The sequence below is a fragment of the Bos grunniens genome, chromosome 12 (genome assembly GCF_055505025.1).
Source record: "Bos grunniens cultivar Pamir isolate PY7600 chromosome 12, Bosgru_T2T1.0, whole genome shotgun sequence".
NCBI classification, from domain to species: Eukaryota; Metazoa; Chordata; class Mammalia; order Artiodactyla; family Bovidae; genus Bos; species Bos grunniens.
The window spans coordinates 52,486,771-52,504,737 of record NC_141176.1 but is presented as its reverse complement, the minus strand read 5'-3'; the positions used below and the strand labels follow the sequence as shown (position 1 = coordinate 52,504,737).

General features: G+C 33.5%; 1 protein-coding gene across 40 annotated transcripts in view; it reads left to right on the top strand.

Annotated features, from left to right (window-relative positions):
* Positions 1-17,967, top strand: part of MYCBP2 (MYC binding protein 2) — a 270,702-nt gene that overhangs the window by 189,920 nt on the left and 62,815 nt on the right. For 30 of the 40 annotated variants that reach the window (XR_015138240.1, XR_015138239.1, XR_015138238.1 and 27 more), the window contains 6 exons: positions 663-760; positions 1,480-1,596; positions 2,300-2,440; positions 13,805-14,029; positions 14,860-14,992; positions 17,553-17,675. Coding sequence is in view for 36 of the 40 variants with exons in the window: in XM_086330007.1 (XP_086186133.1) it covers positions 663-760; positions 1,480-1,596; positions 2,300-2,440; positions 13,805-14,029; positions 14,860-14,992; positions 17,553-17,675 (837 nt within the window). In the remaining 4 variants the exon portion in view is untranslated. Of the gene's footprint in view, positions 1-662; positions 761-1,479; positions 1,597-2,299; positions 2,441-10,941; positions 11,017-13,804; positions 14,030-14,859; positions 14,993-17,552; positions 17,676-17,967 lie in introns of all 40 variants that reach the window. The other 10 variants (XM_086330022.1, XM_086330014.1, XM_086330004.1 and 7 more) reach the window with 3 other exon arrangements.

The following is a 17,967-nucleotide window of genomic DNA, read 5'->3' as shown; positions in this document are numbered from 1 at the left end:
CTTTCACCAGAGGTGACCAAACTGATAGTAGGCTAGGACCTTGCTTGACTGTAGGCAAGGACAATTTTCATTAGGATAATGATGATGCTAATAGCTAACATTTATTGAGTATTTAATATACATCAAAAATTTTTATACAATCTTATATATTCTATATGTATTTTTAAAATCATTTCATTCTCACAGCAGCTCAGTGAACTAGGTGCTGTTCTTAAAGAGTCAAACAGTTAATGACAGAATTAGGAACAATCAAGTCTAACATGAGAGTCCCAGCTTGTAAACACCAAGCTTTGCTGCCTGTTACTCATGAGATAATTGTTATAGATGACAAGTAGTGCTCTGATCAGATGTTATGAGATAATGTTCAATCACACAAGGGTTTCTTTTTTTGTTATTTTAAAATTTTCATTATTATTTAATATAGTCAGTCTATAGCCCCTCCTCTTTTCCTGAATCCCTGAGACTCCCCTTTGGAATCTCACAGTCATTTTTCCAAGTACTCGTCTATTTCTTAGCTGTTAAATATTAATTACCTTGAAGGACAGAATTCAGATATTTCTTTTAATTGTCTAAAACAGCCTGTGAATGTATATGAAGTTAGGTTTAAGGGTCTTCCCTCCCTTATATTCTCAAATGTTACAGTTCCCTTCCTTTTCTTACAGATGCTGGCCTAGAAGTCAAAGTAAAAGACCCACCAAAAGGAATGATACCACCAGGAACTCAGCTGGTCAAACCAAAGACTGAGCCTCAACCAAATAAGGTTAGGGGAGAATGAAATCAGAACAGGAATCAGTCTGAAATTTATTAATTTTCTTCACTGATCCTTCAAGGTGGCCATCCAATGTCTAATACTTTCCTTATTTCAGTATTTGAATTCTAAGTATTCCTAAATAAACTTGAAGACTAGTTCATGGTAATTCAAGTATAAAACTGTACTTTTTGGTTTCTTGGTATAATGCTATAGTAATTTATAGACTCTGTATACTTCCTGTTATTGAAAGTTTACAATTAACAAAACGTCTGTTGACATTAAAGTGTGTAAAGTTCTCAAGATTAAAGTATCCTGTGCTGTTAAATTCATTTCCTAACATCTAAAGAGTAAGTGCTATAGGAATTTTAGTAAACTACTTACTTATTAAAAAAAAAAAGAAACATGGGTAATAGAATTTATATCATACCTTCCTAAAAGGAAAAAAAAGGCTCTTTTTTTTCCTTTTTATCATGTCTTCAAAGTTTAGAAATTAACTTATTAATATATAAATAATTTTCTATTTTTTTCAGTGATTTACAGTTTTATACTTAAAAATGTTCTCTTTATTGTTAAAAATAAGCCATTGTTATTTGCACAGGAAGACCAGCTACAAATAATTTTGGAAGCTTTCTCAGAATTATACTTTCAAGTCTGTTTATCTCTTACCACTTATAAGGTCTCTCTTCCATGATTTCCCTGTTTCATCTGTCTGTCTTTGCCTTTCTCAGGTTCGAAAATTTGTGGCCAAGGACAGTGCAGGGCTGCGTATCCGTAGCCACCCTTCTCTTCAGAGTGAGCAGATAGGCATAGTGAAGGTCAATGGAACCATCACTTTCATTGATGAGGTAATTTGTAAAGAAACACTTGGTAATAAATTTTGGATGAAAAATTTTTGCACTGTTTGCATGATATAAGGTTACTAAATTTTTTGTTAGAATATGTTTTAAGCAGTTTGGGTAGTATTTGGAAAATTGTTTCACAGAATTTAAAAATTTATTCATTGAGTTTCAAATATTGCATTTATTTTTCTTTATCAATAAATAACTAAAATTATATTTTTAGCATAAAAATTAACATACTAGTCAGAGCCAGTATGAGAATTCAGTGAAAATGAGTGGTTTTTCTTGAACTTTTAAAATGTTGTTTGCTTTTGTATGTGTTTATTGTATCACTTAACTTTGGACAGGACATTTTTCTAATAATACAATTACGTAACTTCTGATTATTAAAATCTAAATTGAGGGGAAGAAAGGCTTGTATTCTTTTGGGAAACCTCTGCTTTTATTATTGAAGTGTTTATCTCAAAGTGTGACTTCTTTGTGCTTTTACTTCTAAGTGACAATGTGTTTTACGATCTCACCATGTGGATTATTGTATTGCTTGGCTTGCTGGTTGTTTTCCTAAAAGGTTCTCCCATACCTATGCAAAAACTAGGTTCTTAATCTCCATGTCCACCATTATTTGCCTGCTTTGAGCCTTTCAGAACTTTGCTACCTTCCTCGGAATGACAGGCGGGCATGGCTTGTTTCTGTTGCTTGTATCCCATAGATCCACAATGATGATGGTGTGTGGCTGAGGCTCAATGATGAGACGATAAAGAAGTATGTTCCTAACATGAACGGTTATACCGAAGCCTGGTGCCTCTCTTTTAATCAGCATCTTGGGAAAAGTCTTCTGGTCCCTGTTGACGTAAGTAAAAGGTGGTTTTAAAGAGGATTATAGGGGTACCCTGTCCTCATTACAGGGCTTTCTTTAATTAAGGCTTCTCAGTTCTGAGGTAAACCACAACTAAATAACTTCAAGTGCTTGAATTCTGAGAGCTTCTGTGTAATAAAGGTGAAGTTTGGCAAGGCTAAGGCCTTTAATACTATATAGTCCATTACAGGAGGAAGCAGTAAATTAAAACTAGGCCTACTGATTTCTTTCCAGGGAGACAGGGAATGAGAGTGGCTAATGAGAGTAGTTGACATTTTTTTTCCTTCCTTATTCACACTACTGTTTGGAATGAACTCAACACTAAAATTTAAGAATTCAGTATTACTATTCATTTCAAAAACACGTACGATTTTTTTTTTTTTTGGTGGCGTTTTGTAATTTTGTGTGTTGTCTTAAGTTTGAATCTTTTCTTTCTTGGTGTATGATACTACCTCATTAAAACAAGGTGGATTTTTAAACTTGCAGCACCATAGTGCTCAAGTTGAATCTCAGAGTGTGTGAGAGTTCTATTAGCCTCTTTGAGAGATGCAGTGGAGTACATATAGCCAGTGCTCAAAAGTCACTAACTCTGATAGGAACCCATGGCTCTCTTTATAACTTGAGCAGAAATGTGTGATTTTTTTGTTTTCCTTTTCATCTCAACCAAATATATGACTTTACTGGAGATAGAAAGCTAAAGGAAGTAGCTCTTAGTATTTTCTAGTTTGACTTTATGTTGAAGAATGACATTAATGACATGACACTGCTAATATATACTACAGATAAATTTTTATTTTAAAAATAACCTTAGTATTTTAAACTAAGAATTTCTTTAAAAAGAATCAGTGCATAAAGCTCGCTCTGTCAAATCAGTCCCTATGTTGTTTGTTTTTCTCCTTGATAGTCCAGAGTAATGTTCTCCAAAAGAGTGGTTATATAAAATGATGCTTTTGAAAAGAACATAATAGAACTTGTGTTTGGATTTATTAAACATTCTTTTTTCTGTTCTTTTGTATTTGTTTTATATAGTACAATGGGGAAAGAAGCTGTCTATATATTTTTAACTAATAGATGCATGATAAAGAAAGTCTAGAGAGTTTTGGTCTACTGCTTTTTTTGTTTTTTTTTAATCTGGGGCTAGAAACTTTCCCTTGAATGCTTTTAATCCATCTCTCATTATAGTAACCAAATATTCTTCAGGATAATGAAGATGATATTTTAAAGCAGTAATTACAGTAGCCATTGTGTTTATTTTGTTAGCAGTTTGTATTTTAAATTTTGACCAATATAGGGTTTTGTGTATTTTAAGACCCTAATAGGGCATTATGTTAGATTATATTATCTTTACGACATCCTCTGCTTCAAAATGTTTTTTCCTAATTCCTTTGTGGCTCATTTGAGGAGGTACTTTTGGAGGAGGAGGATATTCATACAGACAAGACAAGAGAATAAACAAAAGTAGCAAGGATGAGCAGGAAGTATTCTGAATCCCGTGGCTTCGTTTTGGAATCCTCATGTTCTGTTACTTGATGCTTTGAAACTTTAGCCAAGAGATGGGTTTTAGCAGACAGTTGTGAGGTCAGAGAGAGAGGAGGTAAATGGAGTGAGCCATACAAATACTCGATGGCTTTCCACTGCTGTGTGAATGAAGAGGTTATCACTGACTTTATTGGAGACAGAAAGCCAAAGGAAGTAGCTTTTGGTATTTTCTAGTTTGTCTTTATGTTGAAACATGACATGAATTCTCTTTTGATGTAACTCAGAGTATCTGGTATCACTGAGAAGGCTGAGATTTTTCTGGTTCCTTAATTTTTAAGGATGATAGTGACTTGAGATCCTTATAAATTAAAAGATGCCGGTAGAAAAGGTGGGCATCAAAGATACAGAAAAGGAATCTGAAGGCTGAAAAAAGAAGAGAAAATGGAATTGAGGGCACACTGGTGAATTGTTTCTGTGAATGGGGAGATGGTGTGTGTGGCAGTAGGTAAGTTTTTAGGAATGAGGGAGAAAGGGAAGAGGTGAAAGAAACCATCATTTCCAGAGAAGAGAGAAAAGCCATTAGCTGAGACTAAAACAACTGAGTTATGTTAGAGAGTTTAGAAAAGCCATAAGAATTTGTAGTAATATTTGGGAGAAACAGCACGATCTGACAAAGAAAACTACTTGTTTGGGGATTGTTGCGCCAGGAAGGACCCAGTGAGACCACTGGATAGATGCATCCTGGAGACACCCTTCTTCCCCCATGGCCCTGAGTCTCCAGAATGAAAAGAGCCAGGAAAGCAGACAGTGCTGGCCAGAACTTCCTGGGCTGCTGAAATAGGGACAAAAGGAAATTTCAGGTGCTGATGAAAGAGCGATTGAGAGCACCAGCTGTGGGTTGCAGCTTAAGTTAGAAATGTGAAAGGATTAGTGGAGGGTCCAAGGGACTTGGAGGACTTAATAAAATGCAACAGTATAGTGAACGCACTGCACTAAAAGAGCTGGAAGGAGACAGGCAATTTGTGTGATAATGTAGCATATTTGAAATTGATTTCATACTTAGAGCATTTTATTGAATGAAATGGATCGTTAATGTGGCCACATCCACATATACAGGTGCTGGCAACACTGTGACCTGCGAGGTTTGAAAGTGAGTTTGTTTACCATCAGAGAAAGGGTCCCATTAGGTACAGTATAAAGTTATGGGACAAATGGGAATAATTAGCTGTTGGATCAGGAAGATGCCTAACATAGTTCTGGTATAAAAATAAGAGGACAGGTAGATGACCTAAATAAGGATTTGCATTGCATGTTTGTGACCAAAGAGGACAGAGGATATGTGTGACAACTGGCATGGGGCTTCAGACAGAACTGGTGTAAAGTTGTTTCAGTGTGGATGTTAGATAAAACTGGAGTCAGAGCCTGGCATAGGCAGGAACAGGCTGATTTCCCAGGGTTTTGATTTTCAGGACCAGGACAGGCCTCTTCGACAGTCAGTAAGCTTTTCATGAGTACCTTACTCTGCAGGACAGAGCATATGATTCCATCTCATCCCCTCAGGGAACTAATACAGCTAAAGAAATGTACTTTGCTGCTGCTTCCTTTGCATCTCTTACTTCTTTTACTACGGGAGAAATAACTTGCCACCTACTTTGCCTTTTTATACTTCGTTGGTGAATGAATCAGCTGTCAGTTATGGCTAACCATTGTAAAAACTATTCAGTTAAACAGAAAGCTGGCAGGTTTGAAATAAAATTAGAGATTATCAAGGACTGATGCCACTCACTTAAAAAGATGCAAAAGTACCAAAAAGTTTCCTTGAGCAATCTTTACGTTACCGTGTTCAACTTTGTCTAGTTAAAAGAATTTTGTGTTCACATGAATGGATGTACCATATTTGGAGCCTGACTCAAGCAAACTGATGGGGAGAATAGGGGTAGGGATTGGAAACTGAACACTGAATATTTGATGATCTGTTTTTTAAAAAGATTACCATAAATAGCCATATTTAGAATAAACTTTAAAGTGATTTTTGTTACCGTGTCCTGTTTCTGTACTCATATTGCAGAACACTGGTTTTCATTGTAGATATGTTCTTTAGCCACATTTTGGCCTGACTGGCAGTAGTTCTATTTAGATGTCATTGAAAGTAAAAGTGTTAGTCTCTCAGCCCTGTCTGACTCTTTGTGACCCCATGGACTGTAGTCTGCCAGGCTCCTCTGACCATGGGGTTCTCCAGGCAAGAGTACTGGAGTAGGGTGCCTTTCCCTTCTCCAGGGGATCTTCCCAACCCAGGGATCAAACCTTGTTCTCCTTCATTGCAGACAGATTGTGTACTGTCTGAGTCACCAGGGAAGCCCTTAAATGTCATTAATTTACTAAAAAATAATGACACCCTAATTTGGTTCAAATATGACTTTAGTAATGCTCTTGTTTAGAGATTAAATAGCATTAGACATTCATATTATGAGTGTTCTTTCTAAAACGACTTTTAAATCAGTGGAAAGAATCAGGATAACTATGAAGAACACAGATACTTCCTTGTGAGGTACTCATGGTCTGTTAGACTTACTGCCCCTTTTAGAATACACTGTTTAACGTTACATTTTAGTCTCTGTTTATGTTATTTCATTTGTCTAAAATGCTTTTGCTTCCTTTCCCCCCCCACAACTTTTCTAATACTTTCCTAATTGGCCAGGCTCAAAAATTTCTGTTGACATTGTTCATCCATGTAGTTAGTTATCACTTCACTAATTGTTCATTCAGCATATGAGTCCCTACTATGTACCAGACACTAAGCTGGGAAAAAGGTGTTGGGTGAAGAGGCAGAGGGGAGGGGATACAAAATAATTAAGAGTGCAATTCTTGTCCTTAGAGTGCTCGCTGTGTAATGTGATAAATGTACAGTATTCACAAAGTTAAGTTGCATGATGATGAGTTACAGAGTGGCTTCACTTAGGAGGTGACATTTGAGGAGGTTTCAAAGAAAAATTGCCGTAAAAGAGTTAAGGAATTTCACATTAGAGAATCAAATGTCCAAAGTTACGAAGTCATGCTACGTTTGGTAACTAATAGTTAATAAGGGTGAAGCATGAATTGAGGACAGAAAGATTCTACATACTGGGGAAATTAACTTTCTCCCTTCCTGCTCAGGTAGCACTTTGTAAAAGCAGAAAAGGCTTACATCTTTCTCCAGCTACTCATAATGCCTAGTTTATTTTCCTTCTCTTTAGCCCAGTTGTATTTATATACCTCTTATTTCTGTTTCTAATCTCCTTAAGGGTTAGGACTCACTTAAGATCCCCTGTTACTCCTGTTTGTTTCTTCCAAAGTGTTAAATATTTCATTTAGTTTGTGGCAGACTTTCAATATTTGTTGAATGCTAAATTTTAATTCTTAACATTTGGTATGATCATACTGCTTAAAATAATTTCTGACTGTCTTATGCTGCTTACCTTTATTCTCTCATTTAATTTTCAGTATATCCATTTGATGTTAAGTTTGTATTATTCTCATTTTTCCAATGAGAGAAGAGAACTATTCTCCCAAGATCATAAGTAGTAAGTAGTGGAGCTAGTTCTAAACTCCAGTCCATATAATTCCAAAGCCCATGCTTGTGTGTTTAGTCTACCTTCATCTAGTGAAGACATAAGGGCAAATACAGTTATAAGAGGATAAAGTAAATATAGCTGTAAAAATCATATTATTTTGGCTAGAATTCCACAATTAAATAAATACGAATGCTCATAACCCTAATAGTTAAATGAGAATGAATACTGTGATGTATGTTCAAGGATACCTGGGGAAAGCTGATTTTAAATTAAAATTCTTAAGATTTGGAAATTGCACATTAAGCTAGTAGAATGTTTCATACACCAGGGAAAATAATAAGTTTAAAAAGAGAGAAAAAATAATTTATGCACATGATGTGGGAAACATTTGAGTGCCTGTGATAGAGCCTAAATTTTTTGGAAAGCAAGTTTACTTCTATTACAAAAATAGATACTAGAGATTTGAAATTTATAGGCATGCTTCATTGTCTACTTTGTCATAAATGAGGTCTTTTAACATTGTGAGGTTGAGTGACAAAGTTTATATCAAGGAAAGTAGATGATACCTCATTAGAAATATTCACAGATATATTTACAATGCTAATATTATTCAAATTCTTATAGAAGCAACTTGAGTCTCCATGCAATTATACAAACCACTTTCTACCTACTTAGGCTGATTGATGTTCACATATAGAAAGTTGGTTGATTTTTCTAAATTTGGGGACTCTGAAGATTTGGAGGAGAGAAGGAAAAATATCATTTGATATTCTCTCATATAACATTACTCAGAGTACTTGGTAAAATTAGCATATATTTCATGCCTTTTATGTCCAATTTAAATCTTTTGGGATACCTAATGATGCATGGTAGTCACAGCTTTAATATACCTCAGATTTATTAGTTTTGTTTTCTTAGCAAATTTGTGTGTATGTGTATGCATAGACCTGTTTTTCAGTCTTAGTAAATACTAAATATTTACTTAATACACCGTTAATAAATATGTTGTCCTTAGATGGGTGTCAAAAGCTTCATTTCATTCTTAAGCTTGACATTTAAGTTTCCTAAACAGAATGGAATTGAGGCCTTTAAAATAACACTGTCACAACATACACTATATGTTGTATTTAATTCTCCTGAGATACTTATCTTTTTCATTTTAAAAATGGTAATTCCTAACTCTGTGCTCAAGCATTGGGAATGTTTGGTCATGTATTTCACCATAAAAATTATTCTTTGATTTTGTCTCTTCTGTGCCTTGAAGCTTATTGTCTTAAAGCTGCAATTTGGTGCTCATCAATTTAGTTAGATTTTTAGCATACTTTAGTTTTCTAATTTTATTTGGCAGAACTTTTTTGCCTTCAGAATAGTCTTTGAGGATAAGATGACTTAGATTATTGTAGATATGTGTGTATTTGTGTATGTATATATATGTATATACATACATATGTAATGGTACTCATTAGTCTATAAAATTATACAATATGAAAACTAATTTATATGTTTTAATGGTGAGAAATTGAGACTTTGAGGAAATTAATATTTTCATGCATGTTTATATCTTTAGATTAAGTTTCCCTGTGTTTTCAAAAGAAACTATGCAGTATATTTTATTTTTAAACTTCAGTTTTCTGTTTGGTGCTTTTTTGATACTTGATAAATGCAGTATTGTTAAGATACCACGTTTTAAAAATAGCCTTACAATAAACCAGTATACACTAAGAATTTTCTACAAATGTAGAACAAAGCAAAAGAAGTGTCAAATTTGAATCCACATATAATTAACATGTACAAATTGTATTGGCAATTTGTTACCATGGTTAGCAGTTACATCACTTTAAGGTATCTCAAGCTATTTCAAGTTAGCATGAGGGCATATTAACTCATGCTGTCAGACTCACTGAGTTTAAACACTGAAATAAATATAAAATTTTTGAAATTGTCAGTCACCACATTGCTTCTTTATTCCTAACTCAATCTGCATTACTTCTTACAATGTTTTTCACATTGCTTTTAATAGTAGAAAAAAATTATGCTAAAAAATAGAATATGCTAAAAAACATTGACATTGTTTTAATCCAAAAGTCTGTACCACTATTCTCTGAAAAGGAGAAAAACCTTTGAGCAAATACTCCGCAAATTCTTATATACATGGATGAACCAATAAGGACACTTTTTCACCCCCAAAATGGCATTTCAGAACGCTTTGCAACATGTATCCACTTCACCTAAAGAGAAAGTACCCTGTCTGCTATCTATTTTTAAATGTGGAGGGAGCTTTGGTTTTTGGTTTTTGTTTTGCGTTTATCTGTAGACACATTAATAGAAGCACTTTTTCCCTGGCTTTTATATGTCTCATATGTCTGTGCTAGCATAGGTGTATGTATATGGATATGTATCTATATCTGTCCATATACGTATATACATGAGGAAGACACAAAACTGGAGAATATGAAATAAATTCCCATTATGTAAAATGGCTTATAGTTGGTTGGGAATTTTGTTGTTCACAACTTTCATTGACATTTTTAATGTCCTCTTTTTTGTATTTATATAAGCAGTAAAATTGTGTAATTGCTAGTTTCTGAAAAGATTTTCAGTTCAGATCAAGTAAATATATTTAATAGAATGATATATCTATGTAGATGTATATCATTTTAATTGTCATGAAAACATTTTGTGAAAATGTTGATTTTTCTGGGACCATGTTGCTGTGAATTGGTTGTTCCTTAACAGAATATTTTTAGACTGTATGTAGAGATTCTAAATGTTCTGTGCATTTCCTAAACTTTTGAGATGGAGAAAACTAGGTCTACCTTTTGATAAAAATTCAGATTGTTTTTTTCTCTGTTTTTCTTACCAAATTTGCTGACAGCTTTCAGTAACATTTCCAAGTGATTTTTTTCCCCCACTTATAGAAGAGAGCAAAAGTGAAAAAATGAATTAGACTTTTTTTACTTTCTGATTTTTTTTTTGTACTTAAAAAAGCAATAACAAGTTCACATATACTAATTACATGCGCTTATTATTCGTAGTACTAGTTACACTATCTATACAATCTGCATTCTTCACCTTGTCTTTATAAACAGCAGACTGTTTTTTTTTTTTTATCATAAAACAAATCTGGCTTTACTGGAACAGATACGTCAATACGTCAGTCATTTAAAGGAGTTTTAAGTTGTCCTTCTTGCACTGTCTGAAGCTTGAAATCAATGTCTAACTCTTAATTGTAGCAAATGGCATGACACACTATATCCATGGAGAGCTTTTGACAAAAACTTACGTATGAGAATTTCTTTGCTGTGTGGTTTACTCAGGTGGCTTCAGTTTCCCTGTAGTGAAATAATACTCTGGTGCTGGTGCTGGCGTACAGAACGTTGTTACTCCTGTGAACGCGTCTTCTGCAGATCATCTCCTGTTCCCTTTCTTCGTTGATATTTTTCTTTCCTAAACTTTGTCACTCAGAATATCTTTAATGCTAGCCCAGGAGTCAGGGATTTGGACGTATTTGCATGGACTTCCAAAGCTTTTTTCCCCCAGGTGAGTTAACTGTAAGGAACAATCATACATTGTGCAGGTATTTCAGCATGTATAACAAATTTTACATTATATCTTTGAAGCCTGTGCTTAAGATTAATATTTTTTTTTTTTTTTGCTGAAAACAATTTACATACAAAGTACTGCAATTGAGTTTGCCCATAAACCCTTTCCCTCTATTTCTGCCAAAGACTGCATTATTCAACTTTTACTTGACTTCAGATTTGCTATATTTAATTTTATGACTAGCTTCTCCAGCAATTATATACAAGTCTGGCTTTTTCAGACCTCGCTTATTAAGTGGGAGAATTTCAACCCCACAGCTGTTCTGTTTTTTCCCTAGCCTTGCTCAGTGCTGTTTTGAATATTCATATAAGAATGGGATGGAATTGCAAGGAGCAAAAAATAACATTGCAGTTCATCAGTTTCATATGATGGTGCCCAGGTCTTAAATTTCTGTATTAAATAAAACGTGAATTTTAGAATTGCTTGAGAATAACAGACATAGTTCTGTGATTTTAGGTCTATCAGTTCTTTTTATACTGTGCAGTATTTTTAAAAAAGGATAAACTTCGCTGTACATTTATTAATGTATATATTTCTTTAATCAATAAAATATTAAATATTTTAATACAGTCTTCATATGTTGTCAGTTCAGTAAAGAACTTGCTGTTATTATTAGTTTTTGCCAAGACTTTTCTCTCACTGTTACCCTGAGTGGTCAAATGAGAAATGTTGTCAAAACTTAATTAAATGCTCAAGATGTATCATAAAGACCAGTGAAGATGTTTTTTCACTAAATCTATTACTATTGGCTTAGTTTTTACATCATACCATGTAATTTTTAAAACATCAGTTGTACGTATGACTAATTTTACTCTTAAAAAAAACTATGAAATAGTTGTGTTTGCTACAACTAAATGATGTATTTGCTAAAATTATTTATTTCTAGACATTTTAAATGTTTACTGAAAACCTGGTGAATAAAATAGCCCAATTAAAGTTTAAACCTTACTCTCGATTTTATTTTGAATACTGTCTTTATATTCTTATAGGTGTGCACATGTATAAATTTTTACAAATATGCAAAAATAGGTATATAAATGCATATTTTATTTTAGATTTAAAATTTTTCAAATAGTTAAAATTCTCATTTTCATGAAATTGTCAATGAATAACTGAGTGTTAGATTAATATGATACAAAATTGTAGAAAATGTAAGTAAATGTTGTCCATTCCTTGTATTTGTGTAAGTGAAAATTGATGATTGTTCATCACCACAGTGAGATTTGCAAGATATTATGTGAAGGTTAATAATGGATTTAAAAATTTCCAGACCAATCCTATATTGAAGTCACAGGTACAGAGAATTTTTGAATCTATATTTTTTAACCTTATGATTTTATTTTTAATTTCTACTACATAATGGACATCTATACATATCTTTTAGAATGATACTTCTCTTAGAGATAGAGCTATTCAGTCATATTTTATCTTGCATAATATATTAGATTTTTAAATTTTACCCTATTTATAACATAACTAAATATCAATTTAATTTTAACCCAGTGTTTGCATAAGTGTTCCATGATGATCATTTTTCACTGTATTTGAATAAAGCCATTTGTAGAGCCTGTATCATTGTGTTTAAGTGCAGTTTCGGGACTTCCCTGGTGGTCCACTGGCTAAGACTCCTCGCTCCCAGTACAGGGGGCCTGGGTTCCATCCCTGGGCGGGGAACTAGATCCCACATACCACAGCTGAAAGATCCATGTGCCCCAGCTGAGACCTGGTGCGGCCACAGAAATAAATAGAAAAAAATGTTTTAAAGTGCAGTTTAGATGTGTTTTAAAGAAGTAATAATAACAATGAAAAAACTTCCAGTGTGGAACTTTTGTTTACATCTAGTTGGGAAAAAGAGAAAATATGGGAAGGTTGTTATTTCTCTTTATTGCATTTATATAGAAAGTGATTTCATCATGGCATTCAGATTCAACAAATAGTTTAAGGCATGTTCTTTTCATTCATTTAAGAAGTGATTCTGATATCCAAATACATTATATAAACTGCTTTTTCAATGTTAATCTCTCCTCTCTATTAAACCATGATCATCTTTTTCTGTTAATAGCATTAATATATCACTGTCTAATAATAGTCTAGCAAATCAACGAGACTTTTATTTGTGCTATATTAAGAAAAGGTGAGTTATTAAACTCTTATAAGTACACTTATTCATAACTAGTTAAAATTGAGTAGTCATATTTCTTGCACGTTTCATCATTGTTATCTCTGTTTATAGATAAGTCTCCAGAATTTTTATACCTGTTTTCCTATTTGTTAATAGTTATTACAAACAAAAATGGAAAAAAATGAAGATTTAGACTTTTTAACCTATACCAACAGGCAGCAGTGCAATAATAATGATTCAGAATTCTTCAGTTGTGGTTCATATAGTAAATTATTTTCATTTCTCCTATTGTTAAATATTTCACTGATAGACGTAAAATCAAGTACTACCATGTTCCTCAAATTAGAGGGGACAGGAGCTAAAGTTCGGCTGCTCTCCTGCTATAATTTTCGTCTCCAGCTCTATTTTAAACATTATTCAGAATTGAATAACGGAAAGATTCTTTAACATAGTGTTAACAAACACTTCAGTTATTTCTGTATATGTGTTCTTTTTCTTAGTTGGTGTATTATGAACTTGCTTTAAAAGCTATTAAGAACAGTATGTTGAAAGTGATAATAGATTGTATTTTGTTTACTTTCTTTTTCCTATTCAAATTTTCAGGAACCTAAAACTAATACTGATGACTTTTTCAAAGACATAAACTCCTGCTGCCCACAGGAAGCCGCAATGCAAGAACAAGATATGCCGTTCTTGCGAGGAGGGCCAGGCATGTACAAGGTAGTGAAGACGGGACCTTCCGGTCACAACATCAGAAGCTGCCCTAACCTTAGAGGTATCCCAATTGGAATGTTAGTTCTGGGAAACAAAGTCAAAGCAGTGGGAGAGGTATGGATTCTTGTAGCTTCATGACTTCTAAGACATTCATTCTTAATATAATACAACCAAAGCATCTCTTTCTTCCAGAGGTTGCCATTTCCATCCCAGGTTTTTAAATGTTAATGTTCTTTATCTTTACTTGTGTTGAAAATACTAATGCAATTTTTCTGTGCTTTTTAAAAATAATTTTATTCTCATAATTATTCTTGTGAAAGCAATGTAGCAAAATGATTTGTACTGTTTATAAGTGTTCGGTATTTGCACGTATCTTTCCGTTATTACAGATGTGTACTATACTGTCATGGATGAACAGCACTTTAAAATATTTGCTATGACTCAGCATGGAGATGTGTTTAAACGGTTTCATTTCTTTGTTCCCATTCGTGTGTCTCACTGAAGTCCTGAGCAAATAACATTCCTCTTTAGTCCACTCTGGCATTTGCCTCAGCTGATGATGTAGTGTGTCATGCTATTTCTCAGTGTCAGGGTCACCTTCAAGTTGCACTGTAGGCACCGTCAACCTAAGTGATAGAAAGTGTGCTGTGTTAGGACAGTTTACGTGCCAAACGAAGAGCCACGTGTTTTGGGGTACCATTTAAATTTATGTATGAATTATCCTGTGCCTTAAAAACATACTGTTTTTACTAAAGTCGTCAGTGAGCATTATTTTACGAGACTGTTGATTGATTTCTGTCTTACCTCAGGCTGTGGTCTTAATTTCAGAAACTAACTTGATGTTAGAGAGTTACTGGAATAATTGCTCAAACTTTTTGCTGGTTTTCAGCCTGAGTGCTCTGAAAGAATCAAGCCAATCAATCATGCTTTTTGTTATGTACTAGGTAACCAATTCTGAAGGTACATGGGTGCAGCTGGATAAGAACAGCATGGTAGAGTTCTGTGAGAGTGATGAAGGAGAGGCATGGTCCTTAGCTAGAGACAGAGGCGGAAACCAGTACCTCCGGCATGAAGATGGCAAGTTGGCTTAAATTTGTGATTTATTCTGATTTACCTTTGCAATCAGAAATTTAAAGTGTACTATATTTCTTTTGTTGTAAAGAGCTTTTATGTGTGTTTATTTTTGAAGTAAAATCAAAGCTGAAGGTTTAACAGTCTTGCAAGTGTTGAACTTGCTGTGTGAAATACCTAGGTGCTAAATGAATACACATAAAAGAAGAGAATTAAAAGGAAATGTGAAACATAGGAATTGGTCTTATAAAACCTGCTTTCTTATTTCTTATTCAAGGATGATATCATCATAAAGTAATGTTCTGAGAGAGTAGAACTGTTCTTCATTATGTTTTGAAAAATAGAAGACTTCATTTCACGTACATCGGACATTTTACAAAATAACTTTAGCAGTTATAGTATACTTACTACATATATATTAGTAATATATTTATTGCATATCCATCAGTCTTTAAACATTTCCATTATACAGGGATATTGAGATACAAATGAAAATAACCTAAAGTGAGATCAACTTTTTATAAACATAATTAAATAATCTGAGACTGGTTTAAGTGACTGCCAGAGCCTTTGTAGCTTAGTAATCATTCTAGCTTTTAACACCAAGGCTTCCATAGTGACTCACAGGAAAAGGCTCCACCTGCGACACAGGAGACATGGGTTCAATCCCTGGGTTGGGAAGATCCCCTGGAGAAGGAATTGGCAACCCACTCCAGTATTCTTGCCTGGGAGGACAGAGGAGCCTGAGCTACAGCCCATCATATTGCAAAAGAGTTGGATACAGCTTAGTGACTAAACAACAAACAACAGCAATCATTTTAACTAGCAGTGAGCATAAATTGTAACACTGGGCTCTGGAACTGCATTGCCAGGGTACTAATGCCAGCTCTGTAGCTTTTCAGTTGTATGACTCTGGCCAAATTACCTGGTATCTCTGTGCCTCTGTTTTCTCATTTACAAAATGGAGATAATTTATAAGTTGAATATGAAAGCTAAGTGAACAAATAACAAAGCTGGCAGATGGTAAGATTAGCTATTGTTGTTAAAATGTAAGATGCTTTCCATACTAAGGAGTAAGTTTTAATATGGGAAGCTGTATTCCCATCTATTTAGAAAGTAGAAGGTTCTTTCTGTATAAAATGCTTCTTAAATCAGGATGTTGTTTCTACTAAAGTATATACTCATCCCTAAAAGAGGTGTTAAGAGAAGTTTAAATTTCTCTGTAATTGCTTAATGATTTTTTGCTGTGTGTGTGTGTGTGTGTGTGTGTGTGTAGTGTGAATCTTAATATTTTGACATAAAATCTGGGGTCATAGGAAAGAAATAAAAAGCTAGTGCCTTAAGTCACTAAGACTAGTTTGATGTGTTACTCAAATAGTCTGCTCATTGATATTAGTATGTAACTGAATTTAGTATGGAAATAAGATTTTTCACTATAGTAATTTATTCATATAGAGCAGCGTAAGTAAAACAAAACCTTTCCTCTTTGTAAAAATCCTTTGTAGGTCTTTGATGTCTGTAGATAAAGCTAATAGGCAAAGATACTGCTGTGGTCAAAACAGACATACTTGGTACTTAGACTTTCTCAGTCTAGAGGGTGAGAGCAGAGCTGTCTTTTCCATTCAGATTGCTGTTCCTGGGTGAATTTCAGAAGAAATATTTCACTGCTGAAACACCTCATACTGAAGAGTTTTGCCTAAGAGAAGTGCTAGGATTAGTTTCCTGGGGGAAAAAAAGCCTAGACATGCTGGTAAAGAGTTAGCATACACTACCACCAGTACAACAGAATTCTGACTTATGGGTAGGAAGAAAACATTGCTACTTTCTTCTAATTCCATTTTCAGTTTAAAGGGATATAAATTTTAAAGTATATTTTAAACCATCAGCTATTCATAATGTTGTTTTAATGGAATAAATACTATTTTCTCTTTTTCACCATTCACTTGATAGATTTTATTTTGCCTTTTATTAGTTACATTGTTAATAAAAGTGCTTATAAAACCAAGTTTATCATCCTTCCATTTAGGGAACATATCTTTTATATAATGAGTAAAAATAAGTACAAAGTTAAATTTTCCATAATTTTCACATTGAGAACTTAAAATATTTTATAAGTGAAAATTTCTTTTGATACCATAGACTTAGATATTTTGAAGATGCTTTTCTATTTGAATACTGGTATAGAAGATATTTTAATTTCTGATTTATGGGACATCCGTTTTTATTTTATAAAATGTCCTTTTATAAGTTTGTTACAAATATAAGTTCCTGGTCCAGAAATATTAATATACATTCAGTGATATATCCTGCCACAATAAAAGCAAATTGACTCTATAACAGCATATTCCATTTCTAAATATAATAGTGAATTTGATAGATGAAAACAAAGCTTTGTCGTGTACTTTGTCGGTGTCAGTGACCTAACTGGTAGACTTATTATCAAATCTAAATGTGAGGTTATTTTGAAATTTACTCATCATAAAAATCTTTCTTGCCATTTTCTCTCTTTATTCTATAGAGAATAGCATATAAGAAGCTAATTTTATAGATGTTCCTTTTATTGTAGAACAAGTTCTTCTGGATCAAAATTCTCAAACTCCTCCTCCAAGCCCTTTCTCAGTACAAGCTTTTAATAAAGGGGCAAGTTGCAGTGCCCAAGGATTTGATTATGGACTTGGAAATAATAAAGGTAGGTGTTTAAAAGTGAGTTTCTTACTTACCTAACAACTGTAGTATTTTTATTACCTTCTCTTACCCATTATTATTACTGTTCACCCACAGAACTTTTTAAAGTTTGTTACTAGAAAACTAACAAAATGCTTATGAAGGTATTCTTTTTTTTAATTAATTTATTTTTTATTGAAGGATAATTGTTTTACAGAATTTTGCTGTTTTCTGTCAAACGTCCACATGAATCAGCCATAGGTATACATATATATTCAATATGAAAGTATTATTTTAACAAGTTTTGTTTTTATCCA